Raw genomic sequence first — 27689 nt, 5'->3', positions numbered from 1 at the left:
TCTGAGTGAAAACCAACTGGGCGCCGCGTGTTCCCTGACGTGTGTCCGTCAGGAAGGAACAAGGTCCGTCTGCTAGCCCCTCTGGGAAGAGAAACTCGGGAGTCTCGGCGTCTGTCTCTAATGCCGCGCGCCTGTCTAAAGCAGCCGTCACGTTTGGCGTGCGCTCCTAGCACTGCTGGACTCCCAAACCAAAAAGTTGGACGCCCCTGGCCCGCCACCAGTAGCTTGGCAACTTCGAGACTGGCGACAAGAGCACAGAGGAGAGCGCACACTAAGGAGAGCGCTCAGACACAGCGAGGGGAAGACCCCCTTTCTACAGAGCCGTCCTGATTGCACCCAAGAGACACACGCTCTGAAGAAAAGGTTAACAAATAGGAAGTTTATTGCAGGACCCTTGGACAGTAGATGAGTGGAGGGAAATGCCTATGTATCACTTGGAAAATCCATGATTTGAATTTAAAAATCAATTCAAGATTTCATCATCACGATGCTTTCTTCTGTTTCTTCTTTTCGTTTTCCTCCTTCTCTTTCTCAATTTCAGCAACATACTTCTCAATTTCTTCAGGATTTAAAATCTACCAAAGAAAGTTTACAGTTAGCCTCCAAAGCACACAAGGCACCAGGGAACCAGCACCCCCTCTCCCCTGGGGAGGAAAGCTCTGGGGCTCCGGCCACATGCACCTCACAGCAGCTTCTAACAGAAAAACTAGGGTGTGCGCGCCTGATCCGGGTGACACCGGTCAGCTTGCCAGAGGCCTGCGGCAGCTTTTCAACATGCCCAGCAGCCACGCGAGCCCCAGCCTCCCCCGGAGACCCACATGATGATGCTTACTCTTCCACTTGTTTGTGGGGAGCCTTGGGAAGAAATCTCCTGGAGCACAAGCGCCACAGGAGTAGGGTCCCTGTTCCCACCCCCCCCCCGCCCCCGCCCCATCCCTGGGGATGCTCCAGAGCGAAGGACACCAGACGACCTCGGTGATTACCTTGAGGGGTTGATCACGTCTCATGACAGCCAATTCAATGTTTTTGCCGCCAGACTGAACCACCTTGTAAAGCGAAGAATAAGGCCAGGTGCCTACCTGCATGGCACCAGCACCACCCACCCCGCCACCCCTGCTTCCACACAAGCTAGGCTCCCAGCCCCCCTGCCCCCCCCCCCCCACCAAAGCCCAACAGCTGGACGCCAGCCTGGCCTTCTGGCCACTCCCCTGCCTCTTTGGCTTTACCTGCCAGCATCTCCCAAGTGCTGACAAAGCCCAAGGCCACAACTCCCAGCCACTAGTCCCCATTCTCCTCATCCCCCAATCTTAGCAGCGGCGTGCTCTGAGTGGAAAGTTCCACACCTGCTGGCTCCCGTCCTGCCTCTGCCGCTCCTCACCTGAGCGTGCCCTCGGACCAGCAACTCGGTCCTTGATTGCCCCAGCCGCATGAGGGAGCTGACAGCACCGGGGCAGGGCCCGGCCGACCAAGCCCTGGGGCGCCCAGCATTACCGCCGGCGGCCTCACCGCCCCCGCTCCTGCTGCCTGCACACAGCTGCCCACTTCTGTGCTGTCCATTCTGCCCAGCCCAAGCACCAGATTTCAAACGCAAACGTACTTCCAGGAGAGCCTTGATAACCAACTTAATGGTCAGGTCGTCTGTCTCGATGGCTTCGTCAGTGTAATTCTTCTCCAGAAACTCACGCACGGACTTGGCGCCCCGGCCTATAGCATTAGCCTGAAAGAGGAATGTGTTCTACGGTGCAGGGCACGACAATCCCGAACCGGCCCGAGGACAAGACCGCAGCAGCCTGGCCCCTTGGTCCTGCCCTATGGACTCCTTTCCCAAAGAGCTGTTTGGAACTGGTGCTGATCCTTAGCCATGAGTGGGATTCTCCTTTGTTACTGAAAGACACATGGGTGACTGTGCTTCATGTCACATACCCCCATTGCTCCCTATCCTTGGACATGGTCTCAAACAGCAATGTCTAATGACTCCTTCGCTCTATCAGCAGGAGCGTCACAGAACAAACGGGTGGTGAGTACGCGTGCACGCGCACCCGCAGGACACGGCCTCCTTACACCAGCAGGAGACGCGGTACCTTCCAGTGGCCTCTGCAACTTTTTACTGGCGAGACCGCCCGAAGACTCTCTGTTTTGTCAGGGCCTCACCTTCCAGGCATGGTACGTCCCCGAGGGGTCCGTCTGATAGAGTCTGGGGGTGCCGTCAAAGTCGAAACCCACAATGAGGGCAGAGATGCCGAACGGCCTGCGCCCATTGCTCTGCGTGTAGCGCTAGCGGGAGAAGGAACATGTTAATGCCTCAGCACGAAAGGTCCTGTGGAACCCACCCTAAGTCCTCTCTCTCTCTCTCTCTCTCTCTCTCTTACACACACACACACACACACCCACACACACACACACGCACACGGCGTTCCCAACAGCTGAGCCTTCGCTGAAGGGATGGAGACACTCAAGTTATCTGCAGTTCCAACGATGAGGGACGTGAGCCCGGACTACTCAGGGTCCTCCTTCTCTTGTGCAGTTTGGCTCAGAAAGGTGTGCAAGACCTGCCCACGACCGAACGCATCGTAGAGCACAACCGAGACCGCTGGACCGTAGAGACAACACACGCGCTTTGGCTACACACTTGACTTTAAAATGACCGGCACGTCACCAGAGGGTGGAGGTGGCTCTCAGCTCCTCCCAAATGCTTGGAAGCCAACCGTTCAGGACATCAAGACAGAGACTATCACGTCCCTTCAGAAACGTGAATTTGGACCGTCCCACACCACTAAACGCAAACAATGCCACCAAAATGGATAACCTACGGTAAGTTACATTTGCACAAAGATCGGGACTGTGCGTGGAATTAGAGCAGTTTTCTGATTCCCCTGAAGGGACCTCTGCAAACAGGTACACACAGGTACCATGAACTACTGTGGCGGGATGCCCACCTGCTTCAGACTGGCGATGTAGCGGGTGATGTACTCCACGGTGACTGGGTCCTCCACGGTCAGCCGGTGGCTCTGGCACTCCACCCGGGCCCTGTTGATGACTATCCTCGCGTCCGCAGTGAGCCCTGCAACAGCAGAAAGACTGCCACCGGAGCCACGCCTCATCGGCTCCCATCGGGGACGGCACAGGTCACACGACCACACGGCAGTTACATATTCCAGCCAGTCCTCTGAAACCCAGCTCTCAGGTCATCTGGGTGATGGACGCCGGGGTGATCATCCTCTGGCTGTGCACAGAGGCCTCGGACAAGACACGTCAGTCCCTAGGTTAGTTTACGTAAATTGGGATCTTGCTAGAGTGGACCCGCACGGAGGAGCTCGGGAAGCCACGAGAGTGCCCGGGGCACCCAGCATGCCCCACAGCAGGGAACTGTGGTCGGGGAAAACCAGGCTCGCCAGGCCTGTCTCCAGACTGTAACTGTGATCCAGTCATGCGCCAGCAACAGCAAAGCCTCCCACCCCCAAAAGCTTTGGTGAAGCTGGCAAAGGTCCCAATCGGCTCCTTTTAAACGACTTTAGTTTCCCCACTTTCTAGATCTTCCAAAAGCCAACCCACTGAGACGGCCTCCAAAGTGCTAATAAGGGCCTCTGAGGACCAGGGCACCGGCCCCACTCACCTGCGAACGCCATGCAGACGTTGTCATCCAACGCGCAGATCTTGCGGACGGTTCTCTCATCCTGCAGTTTGGCCACTGATTTCTTCTCCACGCCCAGAACAACGATGTCCTTCCCTCGCACGCCGACCTTCAATAAAAATCAACACGGTGCTTAAGAAAGCAACGAGAGGGTTTGCCATCAGGCTCAGGGCGCTTAGCAGATGGTAACCGGGACCTGCGAACACCCTGGGGGTGGGGGCCCCACGCTTCGCAGATCACAGATACTGACCCATTTCTGGCAGAGCTGGCCCAAGTGTCACGACCTGGGCACCCACTCCTGTGCACTGAACGTACTGATACGAAGTCTCAATTACAACGCAGTAACTGTTGTGTATATACCTTCAACCGGGAGAATCACAGAGACACATGCAAGGCTTTTAAGCCTGAGATCCTGACATTCAAGACAAGTGCCCCGAAAGCAATGTTTCTGTAGCTGTGAAGCATGTTAAAACCCACGCTGGGGGCACCTGGGTGGCTCAGTCAGTTAAGCATCCAGTTCTTGGTTTCCACTCAGATCATGATCTCCCAGTGGCTTGTGAGATCGAGCCCCCGAGTCGGGCTCTGCGCTGGCAGTGCAGAGCCTGCTCGAGATTCTGCCCTTGCCCTGCTCACGTGTGCACCGCTCCCTCTCTCTCAAAGTAAAAAAACATTGAAACAACACCCCCCCCCACCCCCCCGCACCATGGCACACCTGTGCACAGCTCTGGGGAAGGTCTGGTTTGCCCTCAAGTGGAAGGACAACTCTTAACAACTATTCCCGGGAATTAGCTTGCTCTCTGCATATAGCAGATACTGTACAGGAGAGGAGAGCGTATCGGAAACATGGAAAAATCTCCCACTGGCCAAGTGATCCCTCGACCCCGTCAGGGCAGGAGCGGATAGAAATGGGGCAATGCTTCAAGGAGCAACACGTCTCGGCCCAGAGATCTCTCAGCCGAGGCGCTGCGGGCCCTGGGGCTGCCCTGCCCACCTCTACCCCTAGATGTCAGCTGGCAGCACTTCACAGGCAAAGAAACAGGTCTGCACCCGTTGGCAAACACCCCTTGGGGTGCAAAATTCCAGCCCGCGCCCCCCACCCCCACCCCCAGCCCCAGGCCATGGTGGAAAAACACTGATCTGTGTTTCTGACTTCAAGGCTCTTCATGCTCTTAGGTAACCCTCCAGGTTCCCCTGGGAGAAGGGAGCCAGGCTCAGAGATGCTGGGAGGTTTAAGCAAAGCCACCCTGGCTGGCCCGAGGGAGTACGGGGCCGGGGAGTGTCCAAGCAGCTCCTCTCCCAGCGCTCTTTAACCCGAGTTGGGCCAGAAGATGGATTTTGGACCTGAATTTCAGAAGACATTCAGGAAATGAAAGCACTTCATCGCCCAGAGCTGTGTCCTTTTTCTCTCTGCACGCGAACCTCCGAGACGGCAGCAGGTAAGAGGAAAACCAGTAACACCAGGAAACAGACCCACAGATGTCTCAAACGCATCCCCCATCCAAAATTCAAATGGTGGCCCAAACGTCAGATCTGTGCTCAGATGGCAGCAGGAGAATGATCGCCAAGCTGCCCGACCCGGTGGAGGGCTCCCGGTGGCACCGCCGCCCCGGAGAGCCTGCTTCCCTTTGTTCCTGAAGCGCACCTGGGCTTCCAGGACCACCGCCGTCCCCAGTGGGGAAGTCCCCTGGCCGGGACCGCAGGGGTGCGGCTCACCTAAGTTGCTTACGGACGTGAAGGAGTCACCGAGCCAACAACGACCCAGCCCTGCTGCTAGGCGCCCGCACCCGCGCCCACGGCCCAGGGCCCAAGCAGGGCCCTGCAGGGTGACCCGCCAAAATGGCCGTCCCACGGCCGCTCATACACCCTGGAGACGCCCGAGGGAAAGAGAAACCGGTACTCCAAGGCTCAGCGCTCACACCGAGCGCGCCGGCCTCGCGAGCGCCCGTGCGAAGTCACTGGCACACATGTAGCACTGCCACCGTTCGGTGAGAACCCACCGGCAGGAGGGCAGTGGCCCCAGACTCTCCTGCGCCCGCCTGCGCGGCCGTCCCAGCATCCGCAGGTCCCAGACGGGCCCCCGCCCCGCTTCCTTCAGCGACACCAACGATCCCGGGGCTCCACGAGAGCCGCCCGAACAAAGCGCATCCCTACGGCGGAGGCCGTGAGCACGGGCGAAGCCGGGCCGACCCCGGGAGCCCGGCGCGCACCAGCCTCCGCCGCCCCGCTCTCGCCACCCGCCCCGCACGCCAGGCCCCGCCGGCCGCCGCTCACCGCGGTCGAGCCCTTCTTCACGGCCTCCTGCGCGTACTCCACTTGGAAAAGGTGGCCGTCGGGCGAGAAGACGGTGATGGCGCGGTCGTAGCTCATGCCGGCGGCGCGGCGCGGCGGCGGCGGCGGAGCCGGGGAAAAGCGCACACTCACGGCCGCGCGGCCCGCGATTCACGACGCCTCTGCTCCCGCGTCGCGCGCCTGCCCGCCCCCGCCGCCGCGCACTGCGCTGCTGGCGTCCGGCGCCTTACGGCGGCGTCGGGCGGCGTCAGGCGGCGTCCGGCTGACGTGCGCGCGCGTCGGGGCGGGGCCGGGCCGAACCACCGGCGACGGAGAGCGGGGGGCGGCTCGGTGGTGGAGGGCCGGGCGCGGGGCGCAGAGCGGCCGACGCGGGGCGCCGCCGGGGGCTCGGCCTGGGGGGGCGGACGGCGCGCGGGGGCGGCGGCGCGGCGGGCCCGGGGGCGACGCAGGGGCCGGCGGGGCGGGCGAGCCCACGGCGCGGCGCCCCCCGCGGCCCCCGCCCCCCCAGCGACTGCGGAGAATGAGCGCCCGGGGCCGCCGAGCGCCGCCGGAGCAGAAGCCCCGAGGAGCTCGGGCAGATCCCGCGCGCGACCATGTCGGTGGCCTTCGCGTCCGCCCGGCCGCGAGGCAAAGGGGAGGTCACGCAGCAAACCATCCAGAAGGTGGGCCGGGGCGGGCGCGCGGGGCCGGGGCGCGCGGGGCCGAGGCGCGGGCTGCCGGCGGGCGCGGGGCGCGAACAAAGCCGGGGCGCAGCCGACGGCCGCGACCCCGCCGCCCCCCGCGCCGCCCGCGGCCCGCTCGGCGGGGGGACGGGGCCCGGGCCCGCCCGGCCGGGCCGGGCCGGCGGCGGCCGGGGCGGCGCGGGCGGCGGCGGGGCCCCGGGCGCACGGGGGCCCGGCCCTGCGAGGCCCGCGGGGGCGCGTGGAGCGCGGGGCGCCGAGCCCGCGCGGCCCCGGAGCCCGGCCCGGAGCGCGGCGGCCCCGGGGCCGACCCGCCCGCCGCGCGCCGCGGCCCTTACTCGCGTGTCACATTGTTTTTCAGCCTGACACCCCGGCCAGCCTCCTCACCTAACAGAAACTTTACCGATTCGCTTTACAGCCTTTCCCCGCGTCCTGTAAGTTTGGCCTTGTGGTTTTACCGAGATCACGCTCACGTGGGTGTGGGGGCACCTTTACCAGAAGCCTTACGCTTTGGGTCTGGGATTTTCAGTCTTCTGTTTCTCCGTAGAAGGCAAGTTCAGAAGAAAATCGGTGTTAGCCATTCCCGTTTGTGTTTTCTCGGCGTCTCTGGCAGCTGCCCTGGTTTCTTTTTCGCCCTGGGGAGTCTCGGGTCAGCGGTGCGCCTCGGTTCCCCACTGGCTGCTTCCCGCCGGCGGGGTTCGCCTTCACGACCGCGGCCCCTCTTGCCTAGGGGCTCGCCAGGACCTTGTGGACCTTGTCCTCTGCCTCTTGCCTGTCTGCAGACTGCCTTTGCTGCGGCCGGTTTTGGCGAGTGGACGTCAGCGAGCTGCGAACGGGAAAGAGCACCTGAGAAGGGGCAGAAGTGCGACGTTTGCGTTTGTTTAGTAAACACCGAGCGCTTTTTGCATTGCCCGCTCGCTGGGCTTTGCGGATCTTAACTCTTTGTGGCAGGCAGGTACTGTGTTCGTTTTACAGATAGGGAAACTGAGGCATAGCGAAGACAAGCGTGGTTGCTGTTAAGTGGCTTGCGGGGAGACAGACCCGCACAGTGGCTCCAGGGTCACATGTCGCCGGTGACTGCCCTGGGAGCGCCTGGCTAAACACAGGGTCAAAGGATTGGCTCAGAGGCACCCTCGGGCAATCCAGGGGGGTTTCCTGGCACCTTGCCTTTTTGGAGCTCGAATGTGATGAGCGCAGACACTGTTTCCAAAGCCTCTTTTGGCTTAGCACCCATCTAGCTGTCTGCACTTTGCGCTCACGCCCCGTTAAAGCTCCCGGAAGTCTTCGGGCAAAACCGCGTGCCAGAGCGCCTGATGTCCCCAGGCATCAGGTCGCAAAGAGGGAAACTCGCTGACCGTGGAAAACGGGTCTTCCGTTTAGGCCCTCACCTGATTTGTACTGACGGGATTGGCAGTGCGCGTATTACCTTGGCGCTGTGGCAGGGAACAGGTGGGGGTCTTGCTGACTGGCTGTGAGGGGCTGAGAGGTGCGGGTCTTACACCCACGCTCGGAGCGTTGAGGGAGGCGAGAGAGCAGGAAGTACACGGCTTGTCCTCAGCATCTATTTGAGCAGGACTTTGCCCGGCAAACTCCCGCTCGGCCTTCAAGGCCCACTCAGACATCCCCTCCCCCATTCTCTCTTGGCAGTCCTGTGCTAACTGCAGCGCTTTGACAGGTTGCCGGGGCTCCTGAGTTTGCACGTTACCGAATTATTCTTCGCTGTGTCCCTAGCCTGGCACGCTGCCTGGCACAGCTAGTGCTCGGTACGTACTAGAGCGTCTGTGACCCTGGTTCCGCCAGTGGAAGCGTCGGGGAGAAGCAGACGTGTTCATTACCTGTGGCTGCCGCGACGTTGTCGTAAACTCGGTGGTTTAGAACGGTAGAAATTTACTTTTCATCCTCTGGAGGCCAGAAGGTCCAAAATGAAGCCGTGGGCAGGGCTGGTGACTTTCTGGGGGCTCTCGGGGAGGCTCTGCTGTTTCTCTCTGAGCTCCTGGTGCTGCGGGCTTGTCGACGCCTCACCCCACCCCTGCCTCGGCCTTCCCGGGGTGTTCTTCTCCGCGTGTATCTCTGTGTCCGAATCGCCCTTTTCTTTTAAGGACGCCGTTCGTAGGATTTAGGGCTCCCTCGACCTCGGTCTGACCTCGCCTGGACTCGAATACGGTGTAAAGACGTCGTTTTCAAATCTGGCCGCGTTGGCAGGCTCTGGGGGTTGGGACTCGAACCGAATATTTTGAGGAACACGGTTTAACTCGTAACAGAAGACGTGTCTGGGAGAGGGATTCCGGACAAGGAAAACCAAGGAGCGAGGCTAGGAAGGCTCTGGAAGATCCAGGGAGTTGCGGCGGTCCCGCACGTGGTCTGCACAGAAGGATGCGGGAGATCGAAGGAGTCGAGGGCGGTCCTGCAGGTGGTCTACACGGAGCAGGTCACGGGGCCCAAACCGGAAGGGCGGGGAGAGCCAGCCTGGGGGAAGCCTGCGCTGAGCGCTCGGGAGGTTTCTCCGGTGGTGACCAAACCGTTTCGGTGCCGGGGCAGAGGGCAGCACGGCACTTGGGGGGGACCGTAGGGAATGTGACTTTGCCAGGGACCCTGAGGTGGAGACGGGCAGTGTCCCCGCAGCTGGCTAGCTGGCCTGCAGGCTGGGACCTGCGTGGGCTGCTCTCTGCTGGTTCGGGACCAGGGGTCCCCACCGCCCAGTGCCGCGCTCCCACCGCGCTCGCAGGGTGGCGTGGCAGTCGCGTCCGTGGGCCGTGTGGCTGGGCTTGGGCACATCGGAGGGGGCCCCGGACACCAGGCCTTGGCTGCTGGCCAGGCACCTCTTAGTTTCTTGGCACACGGTAGTCGCTTAATAAACGTGAGTTTTACCGTCCCTGCTTGTGTCGTTCTCCTTAATTCGTTTTCTGGGCCGGAGGGTGGGAACGGAGTCTTGTCCCCCTGTGCCCCCGGCACGTTGTCCGGGGGGGAGACAGGCTCTGCGGGAGCTGGGCACCTGGCGTGTCTGCCGGCGCGGGTCCAGTGCAGACGAGCGAGACCCCCGAGGGCCGGTGCCGTGCACGGGATCTGCGCGTCAGGGAGGGGGCGGCACCAGACCAGCCCTGCGCCACCGCCCTTCGTGCCCGGGGGCTGGGGGGCAGGGGCACAGAGGTGAAGGACGGCCGTCTGGGTTGGGGGTGGGTGCCGTACGTTCTCAGGCCTGGAACTCGTCTTCAAGCACGTGAGCTGACTCGGTAAAGAAGGTAAAACTGGCCTTTTTAACAATTCGCCGTCCTACCGCTGCCAGCGGCTTGCGGACGCCGAGCCCCCCACCCCCAGCTCGCCTAATTGACTGTCTTGGGCAGTTGTCACCGAAAGCCTTCTCCCCGGTGAGCACGGTCCCGGGCAAGAGAGACCGCGAACCTGTCTCTCTTTCCATCCCCGGGGACGGGAGGGGGCGATGCCTCCTGCCTCTGGTCCCGGGGGGGCCGGTCCTGGGGCCGGTGGACCCCGGGGGGCTGCGGGCGGCCGGGGCGCGGGGTGCCGTGGGTCTGCTCGTGAGGCCCTGAGTGCCGCCCCCGTGGGGGAAGTGTGAGGAAGCACCGTCTCCGGGAGGGAAGAGCCGGGCCCGGGCCCTCTGCCCCGTGACACGAGGCCACGGGCCCTCCTCCGGAGAAGGTGCCGCCCGGGCTCCGCGGGGCCCCCTCGGGCCGGAGGGTGAGGAAGCATCCGGGCGCTCCCCCGGCACGCGCCGGCCTCCCACCCTCGCGGGGCAGCCCGGGACCCGGGGACGGGGCAGCAGCCGGGGTCTGCCACGTGACACCAACAGGTGTCTCCACTGACGTTCCGGTGGCCCTGGCCCCGTGCCCCTAACCTGTCCCCCGGCCAGCGGGCCGGGGCCCGAGCACCTGGCCCGCGTGCGTGGAGTCAGAGGCCGGTTGTCCCGGGATCCCCGGGCTGTGACCGAGGCAGTGCCGCCCCCGCCCAAGGTGCGGGAGTGGGGGGACCCGGCGCCGATGTCCCCGAGTCCCTCAGGGCCCGTGAAGAGATCGGGCCGGTCTTTTCCCGCCCGAGCCGCGGCGGGCACCGTGACGTTTGCGGCGCCGACGTGACAGAAGCCAGAGGCTCCGGGGAGGAGGTGACGGATGTCGGTGCGGAGAGTGACCGCACTCCCCGGCGGCCTCCCCCCACCCGAGGCCGGAGCGGGAGGCGGCGGCGGACCGGGCACCGGCTCGGCTCCCGTCCGGGGAGCCAGGGCCCTTCCGCGACGGGCCGGCCTGCTGCGGGCGCTCGGTGTGTGCGGCCCGGCTGCGGCGCCGGCGGAGGCCTCAGGAAGCCGCGGAGAGGGGTGCGGAGGGACCGCGGAGGCCGGCAGGAGGCGGGTGTCCCCCGGGCGCGCACAGCGGGGGGCCGGTCACCCTGCTGGCCTCGGGGGGGGGGGGGGGGGTGGAGAGCGGCTCGGGAGGGTCTCGCCACGACTCACCGGCCACGGCTCCACCTTGATCTCCGGCTCGTCCCGATGGTATTGCCAGCCTTTCGAGTCGTCCCTCCTCGGGAAGCCTCGCTTGGGTCCGGTCATCCCTCCTCAGGAAGCTTCCCCTCAGGATCCAATCATCTCTCCTTGGAAAGTCTCACTCGGGATCCGGTCGTCCCTCCTCAGGAAGCCTCACCTGGGATCCGGTCATCCCTTCTCAGGAAGTCTCCGGATCTGGCCGTCCCTCCTCAGGAAGTCTCCCCTCAGGATCCAATCATCCCCCTTCAGAAAGTCTCACTCGGGATCCGGTCGTCCCTTCTCAGGAAGCCTCACTCGGGATCTGGTCGTCCCTTCTCAGGAAGTCTCCCCTCAGGATCCAATCATCTCTCCTCAGAAAGTCTCACTCGGGATCCGGTCGTCTCTCCTCAGGAAGTCTCCGGATCTGGTCGTCCGTCCTCAGAAAGTCTCACTTGGGATCCAGTCGTCCCTCCTCAGGAAGTCTCCGGATCTGGTCGTCCCTCCTCAGAAAGTCTCACTTGGGATCCGGTCGTCCCTCCTCAGGAAGTCTCCGGATCTGGTCATTCCTCCTCAGGAAGTCTTTAGATCTAGTCATCCCTCCTCCAGAAGTCTCCCCTCAGGATCCAATCATCTCTCCTCAGAAAGTCTCACTTGGGATCCGGTCGTCCCTCCTCGGGAAGCCTCCCCTCGGGATCCAGTCATCCCCCTTCAGAAAGTCTCACTTGGATCTGGTCGTCCCTCCTCAGGAAGCCTCACTCGGGATCTGGTTGTCCCTCCTCAGAAAGTCTCACTCGGGATCCGGTCGTCCCCCTTCAGAAAGTCTCACTTGGATCTGGTCGTTCCTCCTCAGGAAGTCTTCGGATCTAGTCATCCCTCCTCCGGAAGTCTCCCCTCAGGATCCAATCATCTCTCCTCAGAAAGTCTCACTCGGGATCCGGTCGTCCCTCCTCAGGAAGTCTCCGGATCTGGTCGTCCCTCCTCAGGAAGCCTCACTCGGGATCTGGTCGTCCCTCCTCAGGAAGCTTCCCCTCAGGATCCAATCATCTCTCCTCGGAAAGTCTCACTCGGGATCCGGTCGTCCCTCCTCAGGAAGTCTCCCCTCAGGATCCAATCATCCCCCTTCAGAAAGTCTCACTCGGGATCCGGTCGTCCCTCCTCAGGAAGTCTTTGGATCTAGTCATCCCTCCTCCGGAAGTCTCCCCTCAGGATCCAATCATCTCTCCTCAGAAAGTCTCACTCGGGATCCGGTCGTCCCTCCTCAGGAAGTCTCCGGATCTGGTCATTCCTCCTCAGGAAGTCTCCCCTCAGGATCCAATCATCTCTCCTCAGAAAGTCTCACTCGGGATCCGGTCATCTCTCCTCAGGAAGTCTCCGGATCTGGTCGTCCGTCCTCAGAAAGTCTCACTTGGGATCCGGTCGTCCCTCCTCAGGAAGTCTCCGGATCTGGTCATTCCTCCTCAGGAAGTCTTTGGATCTAGTCATCCCTCCTCCAGAAGTCTCCCCTCAGGATCCAATCATCTCTCCTCAGAAAGTCTCACTCGGGATCCGGTCGTCTCTCCTCAGGAAGTCTCACTCGGGATCTGGTCGTCCCTCCTCAGGAAGTCTCCCCTCAGGATCCAATCATCTCTCCTCAGAAAGTCTCACTCGGGATCCGGTCGTCCCTCCTCAGGAAGTCTCCGGATCTGGTCGTCCCTCCTCAGAAAGTCTCACTTGGGATCCGGTCGTCCCTCCTCAGGAAGTCTCCGGATCTGGTCATTCCTCCTCAGGAAGTCTTTGGATCTAGTCATCCCTCCTCCAGAAGTCTCCCCTCAGGATCCAATCATCTCTCCTCAGAAAGTCTCACTCGGGATCCGGTCGTCCCTCCTCAGGAAGTCTCCGGATCTGGCCATCCCTCCTCAGGAAGTCTCCCCTCAGGATCCAATCATCCCCCTTCAGAAAGTCTCACTTGGGATCCGGTCGTCCCTCCTCAGGAAGCCTCACTCGGGATCTGGTCGTCCCTCCTCAGGAAGTCTCCCCTCAGGATCCAATCATCCCCCTTCAGAAAGTCTCACTTGGGATCCGGTCGTCCCTCCTCAGGAAGCCTCACTCGGGATCTGGTCGTCCCTCCTCAGGAAGTCTCCCCTCAGGATCCAATCATCCCCCTTCAGAAAGTCTCACTCGGGATCCGGTCGTCCCTCCTCAGGAAGCCTCACTCGGGATCTGGTCGTCCCTTCTCAGGAAGTCTCCCCTCAGGATCCAATCATCCCCCTTCAGAAAGTCTCACTCGGGATCCGGTCGTCCCTCCTCAGGAAGTCTCCCCTCAGGATCCAATCATCTCTCCTCGGAAAGTCTCACTCGGGATCCGGTCATCTCTCCTCGGGAAGCCTCCCCTCAGGATCCAATCATCTCTCCTCAGAAAGTCTCACTCGGGATCCGGTCGTCCCTCCTCAGGAAGTCTCCGGATCTGGTCGTCCCTCCTCAGGAAGCCTCACTCGGGATCTGGTCGTCCCTCCTCAGGAAGCTTCCCCTCAGGATCCAATCATCTCTCCTCGGAAAGTCTCACTCGGGATCCGGTCGTCCCTCCTCAGGAAGTCTCCCCTCAGAATCCAATCATCCCCCTTCAGAAAGTCTCACTCAGGATCTGGTCGTCCCTCCTCAGAAAGTCTCTGGATCTGGTCATCCCTCTTCTGCCTCACTCGGGATCCGGTCACCCCGCCTCAGGAAGTCTTCCCTCAGGATCCGATCATCTCTCCTCAGAAAGTCTCACTCGGGATCCGGTCGTCCCTCCTCGGGAAGCCTCCCCTCGGGATCCATTCATCCCCCTTCAGAAAGTCTCACTTGGATCTGGTCGTCCCTCCTCAGGAAGCCTCACTCGGGATCTGGTTGTCCCTCCTCAGAAAGTCTCACTCGGGATCCGGTCGTCCCTCCTCAGGAAGTCTTCGGATCTGGTCATCCCTGTTCAGCCTCACTCGGGATCTGGTCGCCCCGCCTCAGGAAGCCTCACTCGGGATCAGGTAGTTGTTCTCCACTGTCCACCAACTTCTGGCCTGTGTGGAGAAACTCACTGCCGTAGTTTTTCAGTTGGTTCATTTTTAGGATCTCTGTGTTGTCCTTGATGTTTTTGGCAAGTCGGCCCCTTGGAGAACCTTCTGATATGGAAATTCACATCCTTCAATTCTGAAAAAATACTTTGAACCAATTTTTAGATGACTTTTCTCCCTGTGTGTTCTTTCTGGAAGTCCTTGAAGAATTGTTTCTTGCCAGTCAGATCATTTTTCTAATTTTGTCATCTTTTCTGTTTTCTACTTTGGTGTTTTTAATCTGCTTTCTAGGAGTTTTTCTCAACTTTATATTCCAACCTTGCGTTGTTTTTTGCTCTGGTCAATACAGAAATATTCCAGAGCTCTTTTTGCTTTGTTTAATGGCATCTTTTATTAACGAGTACAGTCTTTTGGGGCACCTGGGTGGCTCAGTCGGTTGAGCGTCCGACTTCGGCTCAGGTCGTGATTTTGCAGTCTGTGAGGTTGAGCCCCACGTCGGATTCTGTGCTGACAGCTCAGAGCCTGGAGCCTGCTTCAGATTCTGTCTCCCTCTCTCTGCCCCTCCCCTGCTCGTGCTTTGTCTCTGTCTTTCAAAAATAAACAAACATAAAAAAATATTTTAACGAACACGGTTTTTTTTGTCTTTTGGGGATATGAGTAACAGTTGCGCTTTTCTCTCCTTTTGTTTTTCTAAGCTTCCTTTTTGCATGGTCTTCGTCTCCCCCAGGTTCGGCGTCTGCAGCTGGCCTCGGCTTGTCTAGATCGTCTAGATCGTCCAGATCTTTCTAGGTGGCAGGCTTCCTGGGAGTACTCTTGCTCAGGGCCAGGGCCCGGGGCGGGTTGGTCTGTGGTGACACTGGGGGGTGCGCCCCTGCCTCCGGTGCCCTGGTGCTACCCCTCTGCCTCGCCCCCCTTCTCTGCCTCCCTGCCTACCGGTGAGCAGTGGGGAAGGTCCTGAGGCCTCCGCCTTCCTGGTCTCTGGGCTCCCGGTGTGGCTGTGTCACATCCGGCACCCCAGGATCTGCTCTCCGGTTCTAGAACTCTGTCACTGCTGTCTCAGCTCTGCTCTGTTCACGTCCCTTGCTCACCGGGTCGTCAGGGTTTAGAGGTCAGGGGCCTCCAGTCCGCCATCTGTCACCCACTCTGGCCTGGCCTTTTTTCCCAAGTGTTCGTAACTTAACTGAGATGGTGCTCCATTTCGTGTCCTTTTCCTCGATCCCCTTAACGGTACGTTTCCTCGTGCGCAGGAAAACTGCGAACCGTTCGCGATGGCTGCTTACGCTACGGTCTGCTGAAGTGTTGCTGACCTTGACTCTTTAGCTTCTGTCCCTTTTGGAACGTTAAGGACGATGTGGTGGGGCGCCTGGGCGGCTCAGTCGGCTAAGCCTCCGACTCTTGGTTTCGGCTCAGGTCACGATCTCCCGGTTCGTCAGCTCAAGTCCCACATCGGGTTCTGCGTCGGGCTCTGCGCTGTCAGCACGTAGCCTTCTTGGGGTATTCTCTCCGTCACTGCCTGTCTCAAAAGAAGTAAATTGAAAAAAAAAAGGACGATGCTAAAACGGACCTCCTGATAGCACTTCAGCTCTGCGGCGTGTGTCCTTGGGAGAGAATCCCTGCCCGGCAGTTTCAGGCAGGAAGCTGAAGCCGTAGAGGGGTGGCTCTCGGAGGGAGAGGAAGGTCATTCTAGTCGTTTACCTTAATCAGCCTGGACGCCCAGTCCCGATTGCCCTCAGGGTGGTGGGCCCAGCCACCGCCACCTGCCCTCAGCAAGCCCCCTGGCGGCTCCTGGGCCCGCAGTGCCTGCCTCCACTGCCCCCACGTGGGAGAAAACGGCGGAGGGTAGACAGGACGGAGCTGTAAACTAAGACCGAGCAGGAGAGACCGACCCCGAGGTCGCAGAGGCTGGGGGACGGTCGCCTAGCAGGGCTGCAGGGCCGCGGGGCCGACTCGGCCTTGCGGCGTGGCCCAGTCAGGCCCTTTGTGCTGCCTTGGCCTCCCCTCCGTGGACGGGCTCGGGCCCCGAGCTCTGGAGGAGGACTCCGTGGTCAGAGTGCAGGGAGGAGCCCACGTTGCGCAGGGAGGAAGGTGAGCTGCCCTCTGGGCGGTGGCGAGCAGGGGGCGCCTCCTCTGGCTCAGGGGCCTGTGGCGCTGAGCCCTCCCAGAAGAGCCCGCACCGTGGTGACCGGTAGTCGTTGAGGACAAAAGTCACAGAGCTTTCTTTCGGCCGAGTTTCCGAGTAAAGACCTTTCCGTGGAAAGCAGCGTTGGCCTTGGGCGCGGTCCTGCCCCTCCTTCCAGAGGGTGCTCGCGGGCACGGGTGGTGAATAAGCCGGGATCTTCTCTTCACAGCTGGCTGGAGGAGGGCTCACCTCGGTGGGCACCGCCCCGTGCACATTGCCCTGCCCTCCCCTCCCCTCCCCACCGGCTCCGGCGCACCCCTCCCTGCTCCCACTAGGCCCTCCTCCCCCTTGTGCTTCCTTCCATCGCCTCCTCCCGGGTCTCCCCAGACTCTCCCGGGCACTGCCCCCGACGTGGCCGTCCTGAAAAGCTGGCTGTGGTAGGCCTTTGTGGTGCCCTGCAGGGCCGCGAGCTGCCCCCCCCGGGCGGGACTGCCTGCCTGGCCTCTCCAGACAGACCCGGCGGCCCAGCATCCCTAACGTAGACTCTGGGCCCACCCTAGCTGGACAGATGCGCTGCGGTCACGGGCCCTAGAAAATGGTGAGCCGGCGGCTGTGGGTCTTCATCTGCCGGGTGAGAGGTCCTGGGACCCGCCCCTGGGTTTGGTGGGCGGGGGGGGGCGGGGGGTTGACCCCGGCACATGGAGGGCCACATGCTTAGCACAGGGACATGGAGAGTATTCGGTTCTGCCGAGCGGCGCGATGCGCAAGAGCGGCAGTTCTGCGCGTAGAACGCCTGCACACGGGTGACGGTTACTGTCGCGCACCTAATGGAGCGACTCCAGCTCCGCCCCGTGACCCTCCAGCCGGGCGCCGGAGACACATCTGTGTCCCTGTTCCCATCTGCTTCCCCTTCAGATGCTGGACGAGAACCATCACCTGATCCAGTGTATCCTGGACTACCAGAGCAAGGGCAAGACGGCCGAGTGCACCCAGTAAGTGGCCGTCGGGCTGCGGAGGTCACCCTCAGAGGATGGCCTCGTCCCCCCACCCCGGGGCGCTCCCCGAGGAGGGGGAGACGACGTGGAGGGAAATGAAGGGTGGGAGGAGGGGGCTGCTGGGGGACACACCAGGGGACGATGAGCGCCCCCGGGCGGGACCTCGTGTGACCCCCGGGGCCGGACGCGGAGTAGGTGCAGGGGCTGGCTGTCAGAGCCACCGGAGGCCTGGCGCGTGTGAGCGGCCGCCACGCGCCTGGGGGCTTTCCTGGATTGAACCGGGCTTCCCCACATCCTCCCGGCCTGTTTGGGGGGCCGCTTCCAGGGGACAGAGAGATCAAGTCCGCCGCGTGTCACGGTCAGATGGAGGAGGGCTTGTCCTCTGGCGTCCGCTCCGGTGTCTCCCTCAGTCTTCTGCCTCCTCCCACCGCTCTGAACAGACCTGGTGGCGCGTGCCCTCGGGCCACCGCCTCGGGGCCTTTCAGCATGTTTTCGTCAGACGGGATCCCGCTCACGACTCAAGCCGGGTCCTGTTCCCCTGCCCGGCCCTGTGCTAGAGCACAGAGCGCTGTGTTGCCTGCCCCGTCCCCGAAGGTCAGTGTCCCCCTGGGGCCCGGCTGCGAGGCTGTCCCGGGTGGACTTCGCTGCTTCCGACTGGCCCGCGGGCGCTGCCTCACTGTGTGCCCCTCCCCTGCAGGTACCAGCAGATCCTGCACCGGAACCTGGTCTACCTGGCCACGATCGCGGATTCTAACCAGAACATGCAGTCCCTGCTGCCCGCCGTGAGTGCCCGCGGGGGGCAGGGGGGGACAGTGGGCCACCCTCGCCCAGTGCAGTTGCCCGGTGCGATCCGGGGAGCAGCCGTCGGAGCGTGTTACGTGGAGTAGCCAAGGAACAGACAGGAGCCCGCAAAGGGGGCAGGAGGCCAGTCGGCCCGAGTCAGAAGTGGACCGGTCAGAATTGTGACATCAGTTTCTGTAGCAAAGGGAGGTGACCCTGAGGAAGCAAACCTAGAAACGGTGGGCGGCAGGTCTCCGCGGGGAACAGGAGGTGGTGCGGGGGATTCTCGCTCTTTATCGTGAGCCCTTCTGAGCGAGTCTGAAGATGCTGCCCAGGAATAAACGGCGCTCCGATTCGGCAACAGAACTGTGAGATGCCGCCGGTGCAGTGAAGGTTTTAAGTGTCAACATACTTTGTTTTCTGCTTAGCTTTTTAAAATCCGTTTTCCCCAAATCAAATAATTGCTGCAAAGGCAAGGTCCAGCAGTGGCCGCCTCCCGCAGGTGGACCGGAAGGCAGAGCCGCGAGAAGGACCGGCCCGTGTAGACCGTGGTGGGCAGGGACGTTCTGGGACACACGCGATGCCCCCTGGTGCCCTGGAAAGCGATGTCATAGGTGCCAGGGTGTCTTGCCGACGAAATTGTTAAACGGACATTGATTGGCCTATGAAATCGGATTCCTCGCTCTGGAGACAGCAGTGGATCCTGCGGGGAACTTCATTTTCTTGGCCAGGTGTAGACAGCATCTGCCTCCGAACCTTCGGAGCTGCTGTTTGGTCTGGATCCGGGAGGTGAGGGTGCAGGGGTCCCTCGTGCGTCCCGTCGCCTTCTACATCCTGATCACGGTTGGGCTTGCTGCGGGGCAGGGCGCACGCACGGGAGGAGCAATGAGAGGGCTAGGGCACAGGGCAGTCTGTGGAAAGGCCCCAGGGCATGGGGTGGTGTGGGTGAGGGACACAGCGAATCCTGGCCAGCTGAGGCCAGGGTGCAGGGGCAGGGGCAGTGCGGTGGACCGGTGAGGTGGTCCCTTGCATCCCCAGTAAGGAGGGCCCATCTTTGAATCTCCGGTATGTGCTGGTTAGCTTGGTACTCGCTTAAGGTCTGAACGCTCACAAGAATGCTCGGTGTACCGTCTCCTGGCCTGAGGTGTTTGGGCCTCGTAGTCCGCAGTCACCGATCACGTGTGTGAGCGGCAGTCGGTCACAGACATCTGCCAGGTGGCCGTGAGCCGTCGAGGTAGCTCTCTCGAACCGCCGAGTCCCTGGAGGGCTTCAGGTGCTTCCTCTCTGGGTTAACCAGCCTCCCGTTACTTTCTTGTCGCCTGCAGCCACCCACCCAGAACATGAACCTGGGCCCCGGAGCGCTGTCCCAGAGTGGCTCCAGCCAGGGCCTGCACTCCCAGGGCAGCCTCAGTGATGCCATTGGCACGGGCCTGCCCCCGTCCTCCCTCATGCAGGGCCAGATCGGCAACGGTGAGTACCCGGAGCACTGGCGACAGGGTCACCGCCTCGGGCTCCCCGGTGCCTGGCTGTCTCGGCAGAGCACCCCGTGCCCTGCAGAGCTGAGCGTGGGGCATCCCTCCTCCCAGAGGCCCCGGCTGCGGGGGCACCGCTGTGCCCGGGTGCACGTGAGCAGGGGTAACATGCAAAGGGGATAAAGCGCTTCAGGTCGCCTGCTCTGCTTTGACTTCACATCCACACGGGTTCCTGGTGGGTTTTTTAAACAAGAGCAAAAAGGTTATCTCCGGATCAAGAGCTCGATCTCTGGCCACCGGGAACCGTCACCGTCACAGCTAACGTGCGATTCCCGCACTCGGTTTGTTTCCTTCATCGGTGGCGCTGCCGACCACGGGCTGGCCTCCCTCCGCGCGATCGCTCGAAGGAAACGTGGGGTGTCTGGCGGCAGGGCCAGGCCTGCCATCAGACGCGGTCCCTGGTGGGTTTAAGGCCCCCTCCCTGTGCTCCTGGCAGGTCCGAACCACGTGTCCATGCAGCAGACGGCACAGAGCACGCTGCCCACCACCTCCATGAGTATGTCGGGCAGCGGCCACGGCACGGGGCCTGGCTACAGCCACTCGGGACCTGCCTCACAGAGCGTGCCCCTGCAGGGCCAGGGCGCCATCGGCAACTATGTGTCCCGGGCCAACATCAACATGCAGTCCAACCCAGGTACCGCCCTGCTCAGCCCTGGGACACCCCGCCGGCCCCCGTGACCCTTCAAAATATGTGCAGACCGTGCACGCGGTCCCGTGGGGCTTCTGAAGGGGTGGGGGCCGTGGGAACAGACCACGTGAGGTCTGGCTCTGTGGAGAAGGGGTTTCCACCAGTCCCCGCGGGAGCGTCAGGCAAGGCCGTGCCGAGGGGCGGTCCGTGCCCTATCTGAGGACGGGACCAGGCTCACATGGGGTCGGGGGCGGTGTGGCCAGAGCGCAGAAGTGGGCAGCGAGCCGGGCCACAGACGCTGGGCCAAGGGAGACCCGTGGGCTGGGAGTGGGGTGCCGAGCACTGGGAAACGTCGGGTCCCCGTCGAGCTGTCCCAGAGTGTCAGACACTGAATTTCAGAGGCTTGGTACGGACAGGGAGATCATGAGCTCTCTCCCTAGTTTACTTTTACAAAGTCTTGTAATGTCTGGCTTTTTTGGGAGGGAGAGAGCATGAGCAGGGGGAGGGGCGGGGGTGGGGGAGCAGAGCCCGACGCAGGGCTCAAATTCACAAACCGTGAGATCACGACCTGAGCCAGTCAGATGCTCAACCAACTGAGCCATCCAGGCACCTTTTTTTTTTTTTTTTCTTGAGAGAGAGAGAGAGAATGAGCAAGCAGGGGAGGGGCAGAGAAAGAGAGAAACCTAAGCGGGCTCCGTGCTGTCAGCGCAGAGCCCAACACGGCGCTCGGACCTACAGACGGTGAGATCATGATCCGAGCCGAAATCAACAGACACTTAACTGAGCCACCCAGGTGCCCCAAGATGAGGATATTCTAGGCATATCGAGCCAAGATATATTACTAAAATAGGTCTCACCTGTTTGTTTTACTGTCATGGCATGGCTCACTTCCCGTCCTCCTGGGCAGTGCTGCTCTAGCGGGCTCTGAGCAGGGGCGGCACGACTGGACAGGCCAGAGGGCACAGGCCTGAACATCCGGGGGCACGGGCATGGCTCCTTCGCAACCAGTCTGGGGGACGAGGGATCACAGGACAGGACTCGTGTTTCTCTGTGCGTGGAGGTGGCCCGGGAGCTGGAGTCAGACAGGGATGCGGCCGGCGTCTGGGGTGAGGGTGAGGACACCCGCCTGGGGAGCTTCTCGGGGTTATTCGGGTCTGTCGTGTCGCCCAGTGTCCATGATGCACCAGCAGGCGGCCTCGTCCCACTACAACTCGGCGCAGGGCGGGAGCCAGCACTACCAGGGCCAGTCGTCCATCGCCATGATGGGCCAGAGCGGGCAGGGGAGCAGCATGATGGGGCAGCGGCCCCTGGCGCCCTACCGGCCCTCCCAGCAAGGTAATGCCCTCACCGCGTCTTTCTGCCTGGGAAGCTGGGGGGCGTGAGTCTTTAGTTCTGTAGTATTGAGCAAGGATCGTGGATGGTCCGGAGCCTCGTGGGGCTAACGAAATATGGAAGGACGAGGGCCGGTGCCGCTCCTGGAGGTGGACGGGCTTGAGGGGCTGTAGGGGGTTAAGTCAGGCGCAGGGTCCGCAGCAGGTGCCGGGGCGGTCAGGTTTGTAAGTGTGGTCCCGGGGACTGGGGGCTGGATGCGGGGGGTCCCGACCAGGCCGTCGAGGAAGCTGTCACGTCATGGGAGAACCGTTGCTGAGTTACCGTCCTGCCCCCAGGCTCGTCCCAGCAGTACCTGGGCCAGGAGGAGTACTACGGAGGCGAGCAGTACGGACACGGCCAGGCCGCCTCGGAGCCCATGAGCCAGCAGTACTACCCTGACGGTGAGGCCCGCACCCGCCCCAGCACCGGCCGTGGGGTGGCTGCCCACCGCTGTGCTCCGGTCGCCCCCAGTGCAGACCCGTCGCCCCCGGCCTCTGCCGGCAGGACACCCGGAGTCCCCCTCGCCCGAGTGCCTTTGGGAACGGGGGTGAGGGCACGTCTGGTCTCTGCTGAGAGAAGCTTCCAGTTCAGGCCACAGCCACTCACCTACTTGAGGCTCCTCTCTCCCTTCCCAAACGGCAGCAGGGGGTTGAGGCTGAGATGTGCCGTCCCCTCAGTCAGGGCATGTAATTGTTTTGGAAGGTGGACACGGGAGCCCTTATGAAATGCCTTCCGAGGGCGGCGGTTTGTATCTGCTGCTCAGTTTCTGCGGATTCTTTTCCCTTGGTGCCGCCTTTCGGTCACGTTTAAACAGTCTCAGGATTTGCGGAGGTGGTGTGGAAAGCGGTCACCTAGGATTGGTGGGATTTGCAGGGGGAAGGACCCTGAGCACGGAGCACGCGTGGGGTGGGTGGTGGGGAGGTGGCCGAGGCCAGGGCAGGGCGAGCTGTGTCGCCGCCACATGATGGTGACAAGGCCTCCTGAGGGCTCACGGTGCCCGGGATGAGGGGCCGCCGGGCCTTGTCACGTGTCGGGCACTGAGTACACGGTCTCCTCTCTGTAAACTGTGACAGACGGACTCCTCACGCTCACCCCCAAGCAGGGTGGCTGCCTGCGTCTCAAGGGAATGGAGGCCAGGAGGTGGCGGGAAGCTGCTTCACAGACTTAACCTGCGGGAAAAAGACGGATCGGGCCTGACTCCGGGCACTCCTGACCCCATGTGTTGCCCGTTCAGTTCACTACTGAACCCCGAGCCCAGGCGGCCTGGACCCCCCACTGACTGTGGTCCATGTGGGTTTTCCCGCAGGACACGGAGACTACGCCTACCAGCAGTCGTACACGGAGCAGAGCTACGACCGGTCCTTCGAGGAGTCCACGCAGCACTACTACGAGGGCGGTAAGCTGCGCGGGGCCCACGCTTCAGTCAGACACGCGCTATGCCGGGTGGCGCCGCACTCTGTGAGGCCAAGGGTACCTGTGGCTGCTGCGGGTCCTGCACTCATGACGCGGGCGGGGTGGTTGGAGTGGCCGCTCTGGAGTTGTGGGGGCACAGACCCTACCATCTGTGCAGGGGGAGCTCAGACGGGCTCCCTTAAGAGTTCCCGACTCGGTTGTGGGGTCCGGGCACCCCGTGTCCCTCCCGAGCCAGGCAGGCAATGCACATGGGGTGCGTGGCTTCCTTGGGTTTGGCCTGGGCGTTTCTTGAAACACCTGCTGGCCAGATCAAGTGCAGCTTGGGCTGGGAGCTGTCCGCAGAGGTGGGGTGAGGCGGTGACGTTCTAGAAGCAGATTCTGACAACACAGAGCCAAGTAGCAGCACGCACCCATTTTCCTGCTGTGAATACTCCCACTCACACTGACTTCCAGCCACCAATGTGATGTCACCAAACACAACTAGGAAGAAATTTGCACATTAACCTCTCAGACAGGGCCCCTATAGGGTGAAGGTACCTCGCTGCCCTTGCGAGACCCCAGGAGAAGAGAAAACCGTGAGGCCACAGGGCACTGGGACATCAGCCCATTTATAGCCTAGCTTCCCGGTCAGGACATCAGAAGGGGAGACAGCGTGAGGTTTCGTAGCAGGGCCCCTGGGGAAGGAAACACAGATATAACCATGAAACAGGCAGTTTGCAAATCCAGGTGCTTACAGTGGCTTTTTAAAAGAATTAAGCTAAAAACACAACAGTATTTACCGCTTGAACCATTTCTGAGCGTAGTTCAGTGACGTTCAGCACACTTACATTGGGCGGCCGTCCCAACCGTCCGTCCCCGAACTTGTTCGTCTTCCGGACTGATTTTCCGCCCCCATCAGACACTGGTTCCCATCTCCTGCCCCCAGCCCCCGGCGCCCACTTTCTGTCTCTGTGTGTGACTGCGTCCATCATGCAGGATCATACAGCACTTGTCCTTCTGTGAGTGGCTCACTTCGGTCAGCATAATGTCCTCAGGGTTCATACGTGTGTTAGCAGCTATCGGAGTGTCCTTCCTTTTAAAGGCGGAATCGTTTTCTAGTGTGTGGGCACAGCATCTTGTTCGTCCATTTCACGGTCGATGTTTTAAAATTTTTTTACATCTATTTTTGAGAGAGGGGAGGAGAGAAAGACACGACGTGAGTGGGGGAGGGGCGGAGAGTGAGGGAGACACAGAATCCCAAGCGGGCTCCAGGCTCTGAGCTGTCAGCCCAGAGCCCGACGCGGGACTCAAACCCACGGACGGTGAGATCGTGACCTGGGCCGAAATCAGCCACTTAACCGACTGACCCCCCAGGCGCCCCGATCGATGGACACTTTTGAGTTGTCTCTGTCTCTCAGCTGTCGTGAATAACGCTGCTGTGAACGTCAGTGTGCAGATGTCTCTTCGAGTCCCTGCTCTTGTTTCCTTTGCATTTATACCCAGAAGTAGAATTAGGGGTGGTCCGGTAATTCTGTGTTTGATTTTTTGAAGAACTGCATTCTGTCTTCTGTGGCGCGGTCTTGTTTCTTAGTTATGGCGGTAGGAGATTATAGGACATGTGGAGAATACGGGAGAATTGCCCAGTTGGAAGGACTTCCCCGCAGCGATTCCCCGTCTCCACGTTTGGGTGTTGCTTGCAAACACGGCTCAGACCCAGCCTTCTTGTCCTGGCGAGTCTGGCTCCCCAGGCCCCGTGATGGCCCGTGCCTGTGCATCACACAGCCAGGCAGGTCCTCACCCCTACCCCGGCAGGTGCCCCACCTGTTCCCAAAGCAGGTGCCGTGACCTGGCCATCACCCCTGGCTGGATCTGAAACCTGATGATGGGTGTAGAACAAGAGAACAGAACATCCCAACCACCTTGAAGTAAAATTATTTATGGACAACTTCATGTTCCCCGTTGTTTTTATGAACCAGTCAAGTGATTGAGTGTTGGCCATTGATGGGGAAAGGGTGGCGCTTTTTTTTAAAAAATTTGTTTTAATGTTTGTTTATTTTTGAGAGAGAGAGAATGGGGGAGGGGCCGAGAGAGGGGGGGAGACAGGATCCAAAGCAGGCTCTGAGCTGACAGCAGCGGACCTGACGCAGGGCTCGAACTCACCAACCTGAGCCGCACGCTTAGCTGGCTGAGCCACGCAGGCGCCCTGCGGGCAACACCTTTATCCTGCCTCCTCACCACGACTCAGGTGGTTCCTGTGTCGCGCTTGGTCGTGCCTTCCGTTACGACCACAGTAAACTCGCCACCCGAGACCACCGAGGCGGTCCCCTCATCCACACGGTCGCCCCAAGCGCTGTTGTGCAGCGGAAGCTCAGGTGCTTCTCTTCGCTTCCAGTTGAAGGCGGGTGTGAGTGAGCGTTCTCGGGGCGCACCACATGCCCCTCACCTTGGACGTTTCCAAGACCCACGCTGGCCCAGCGACAGCTCTGCGGGCTCCTGACCGTGGCGGCCGGCCCGTGTCACTGTCACTGGCACGGGTATGGGAGGGTGGAGGGATCGCGGGCTGACGGGGGAACAGATGGGCCCACACCGGGCAGTCGCGCCCACGCAGCCTCGCCGGGAGGCGCTTCGACAGGGTGCTGGAGGGGGAGCCCCTCGCAGCGGGAGACCCGCAGACAGGCCGCGGCCAGAGGCCACACTGCAGACGGGGGTCCCGGGGAGAGGGTTCCTGTGCCCAGCAGCATGGCTCCGGGCCAGGGGCCGACAGCTGTGGAGCACTGACCTGCCTCCAGGTAGCAGCTGCTGGTGACACTTCACAGGGTACACCAGCTGGTGGGCTCTACACGGCTAAAACTCTGCGTGTTTGGGCCATTATAGAAACAACTTGACGCGTAAAAAGTCGAGTTTGGCGCACTCAGGTGTCTGCGCCGCTGGGTCTCCGCCTGCCGGGAAGAGGTGAGCTCCCGGGGCCACCTGGGGCTCATCCCTGCACGCTCTCCTCCGCCAGCACTGGGGCCTGTCCGCAGAGGCCGCGGCCGTGGGCCCTCCGTCTGCCTCCCGGGACGCCGGCGCTCAGCCCTCTCCACTGGGAGGGCCCTCTGCTCACCGCCAGCTCTGCGGCGTCCCGGTGAGAGTGCTCAGGAAAGAACCTTCCGGCAGAAATGACTGCTCCAAAGACAAGTTCAGGACGTGCCGCTCAGCCTTCGGAACTTCGAAGCGCACGTTTTTATACCCTTACGTTAGGCTCACGCGTTCTCGCCTCCCATAATCCGCGGGACGTTTGCTAAAACGGTCACTTTTTTTAAGGCAGGTGTGGCAGACGGAATGGTTTCCTCCTGAATCTGGAAGTGTTTCATTCCGTCTCGTTAACTGGACCTCGACCCGGCACTACCCGTACTTGTGTCACAGGGCCCAGGTCACCCCACGGTGGGTGGCAGAGCCGGGTGTGGTGTGAGAGGCAGGCGGTGTTCTGCTCTGAGGAGACTGGATGTGCGTGAGTGGCCCGTGGCCCCGTGCAGGCGGAGGGCACCGAGTGGAAGCAATGAGGGGGTAGGTTGAAGCCAAAATTAAGAGTCTTCCAGTCATTACATTATTCCACAGTGTGATGGGGAGCCTTGTGGGGCGCGGCGGCTGGTCCTGGGGTTTACAGGAGGTGGCATGGGACAGGAGCCCCGGGTGGTCCCATAGAATGAGAGGGCGCTAACGTGCAAAGGGCTGGTTCCAGGCCAAGCGGGATGAGGGGATGTGGGGCCGGCCGAGCCAGGTGGACACAGCGCCATCAGGGCCCCCGCCGAGCAGTCCACGGAAGCCTTGAAGTCCTGCTGCACCCTGTCACTGAGATCTGCAGTGGCGGAGAGCAGACAGAGCCAGGGTCTGTGGCCCTGTGACCGGTCCGTGTGTCTGTTGAAGGAAGCAAAGCCTCTGTGGCTGCCGTGGTGGAAAATCCGGGTGGGGCCGGGTGCTGAGGACCAGGGTGTCTGGGGTGCCGCCTTCTGCGGAACACGGTACATGTTTGCACATGCACACACACCCCACGGACAAACTCTGGAAAGACGGTCAGGACACCGATAGAAGTGGCTGCAAGGGGACTGGGTGGCGACCAGGCAGGCTGCGGGTGGCCTTTTTCCCTGAACCTCTTGAAGGTGGGCTGGCTTCGTGTTCACATTTGTGGATCTCGCGAACGTATCTGCCTGTGCGGAAGGTAAATTTACAGATATTAAACGTTACTGACTATCTCCGAAGATCAAAGCAGCCCAACCCTGTCGCCGTCCAGACCCATCGCACCCCTGGTCCCATGGTCACGGCGCTGTTATCCTGGGTGTCCTCAGGGTCTTGCCCCGAGGAGACCCGGAGTGGCCCATGCGTGTCCCCAAGGCACACCCTTGCTCCTGGTTTTTGTTGTTGTTGTTTTTAATGTTTATTTATTTTTGAGACAGCATGAATAGGGGAGGGTCAGAGAGAGGGAGACACAGAATCGGAAGCAGGCTCCGGGCTCCGAGCTGTCAGCACAGAGCCTGACATGGGGCTCGAACTCAGGGACTGCGAGATCATGACCTGAGCCGAGGTCGGACGCTTAACCGACTGAGCCACCCAGGCACCCCTGCTCCATAGTTTTTATAGACTGCGTCACTGAGCTGGTGGGTCACTGGTTCCTGGGGGTGGTTTTGTGTCCACGACGCTCAGCCAGGCCCCTTTCCTACTGGGCTTGACTCCGGTGGAGGGAAGGTTTTCCGGGCGTGGGAGGGCGGATGTGTGCTTCCCAGGGGCGTCCCCGCTAACGTTTGTGG

General features: G+C 61.4%; 2 protein-coding genes across 5 annotated transcripts in view; one reads left to right on the top strand and one right to left on the bottom strand.

Moving 5' to 3' along the window:
* Positions 1-364: 364 nt before the first annotated feature.
* On the bottom strand, positions 365-6096 carry PSMA7 (proteasome 20S subunit alpha 7). Its single transcript, XM_047068286.1, has 7 exons — positions 5903-6096; positions 3614-3740; positions 2937-3061; positions 2152-2274; positions 1598-1717; positions 984-1046; positions 365-575 (listed from the first exon to the last, which is right to left on the bottom strand). The coding sequence occupies exons 1-7, from the start codon at positions 5996-5998 to the stop codon at positions 483-485; spliced, it is 747 nt and encodes a 248-aa protein (XP_046924242.1). The 5' UTR covers positions 5999-6096; the 3' UTR covers positions 365-482.
* A 335-nt stretch (positions 6097-6431) lies between these two features.
* The window catches only part of SS18L1 (SS18L1 subunit of BAF chromatin remodeling complex), a 30920-nt gene continuing 9662 nt past the window's right edge, over positions 6432-27689 (top strand). The window contains exons 1-9 of one of the 4 annotated variants that reach the window (XM_047068584.1): positions 6500-6582; positions 6962-7034; positions 17123-17199; positions 17900-17984; positions 19308-19452; positions 19951-20148; positions 21313-21477; positions 21810-21914; positions 22820-24122. In XM_047068584.1, the coding sequence (XP_046924540.1) occupies positions 17123-17199; positions 17900-17984; positions 19308-19452; positions 19951-20148; positions 21313-21477; positions 21810-21914; positions 22820-23295 (1251 nt within the window). In that variant the 5' untranslated portion in view covers positions 6500-6582; positions 6962-7034 and the 3' untranslated portion in view covers positions 23296-24122. Of the gene's footprint in view, positions 6583-6961; positions 7035-17122; positions 17200-17652; positions 17797-17899; positions 17985-19307; positions 19453-19950; positions 20149-21312; positions 21478-21809; positions 21915-22819; positions 24123-27689 lie in introns of those variants that run through there. The other 3 variants (XM_047068583.1, XM_047068585.1, XM_047068586.1) reach the window with 3 other exon arrangements.

The sequence above is a fragment of the Lynx rufus genome, unplaced genomic scaffold, assembly GCF_022079265.1.
Source record: "Lynx rufus isolate CCGP_SWC_20201006 ecotype Redwood Valley unplaced genomic scaffold, mLynRuf1.p SCAF_8, whole genome shotgun sequence".
In the NCBI taxonomy this organism is placed as follows: Eukaryota; Metazoa; Chordata; class Mammalia; order Carnivora; family Felidae; genus Lynx; species Lynx rufus.
Note: the sequence above shows the minus strand (reverse complement) of the source record. Positions and strands in the feature narration are given on the sequence as shown.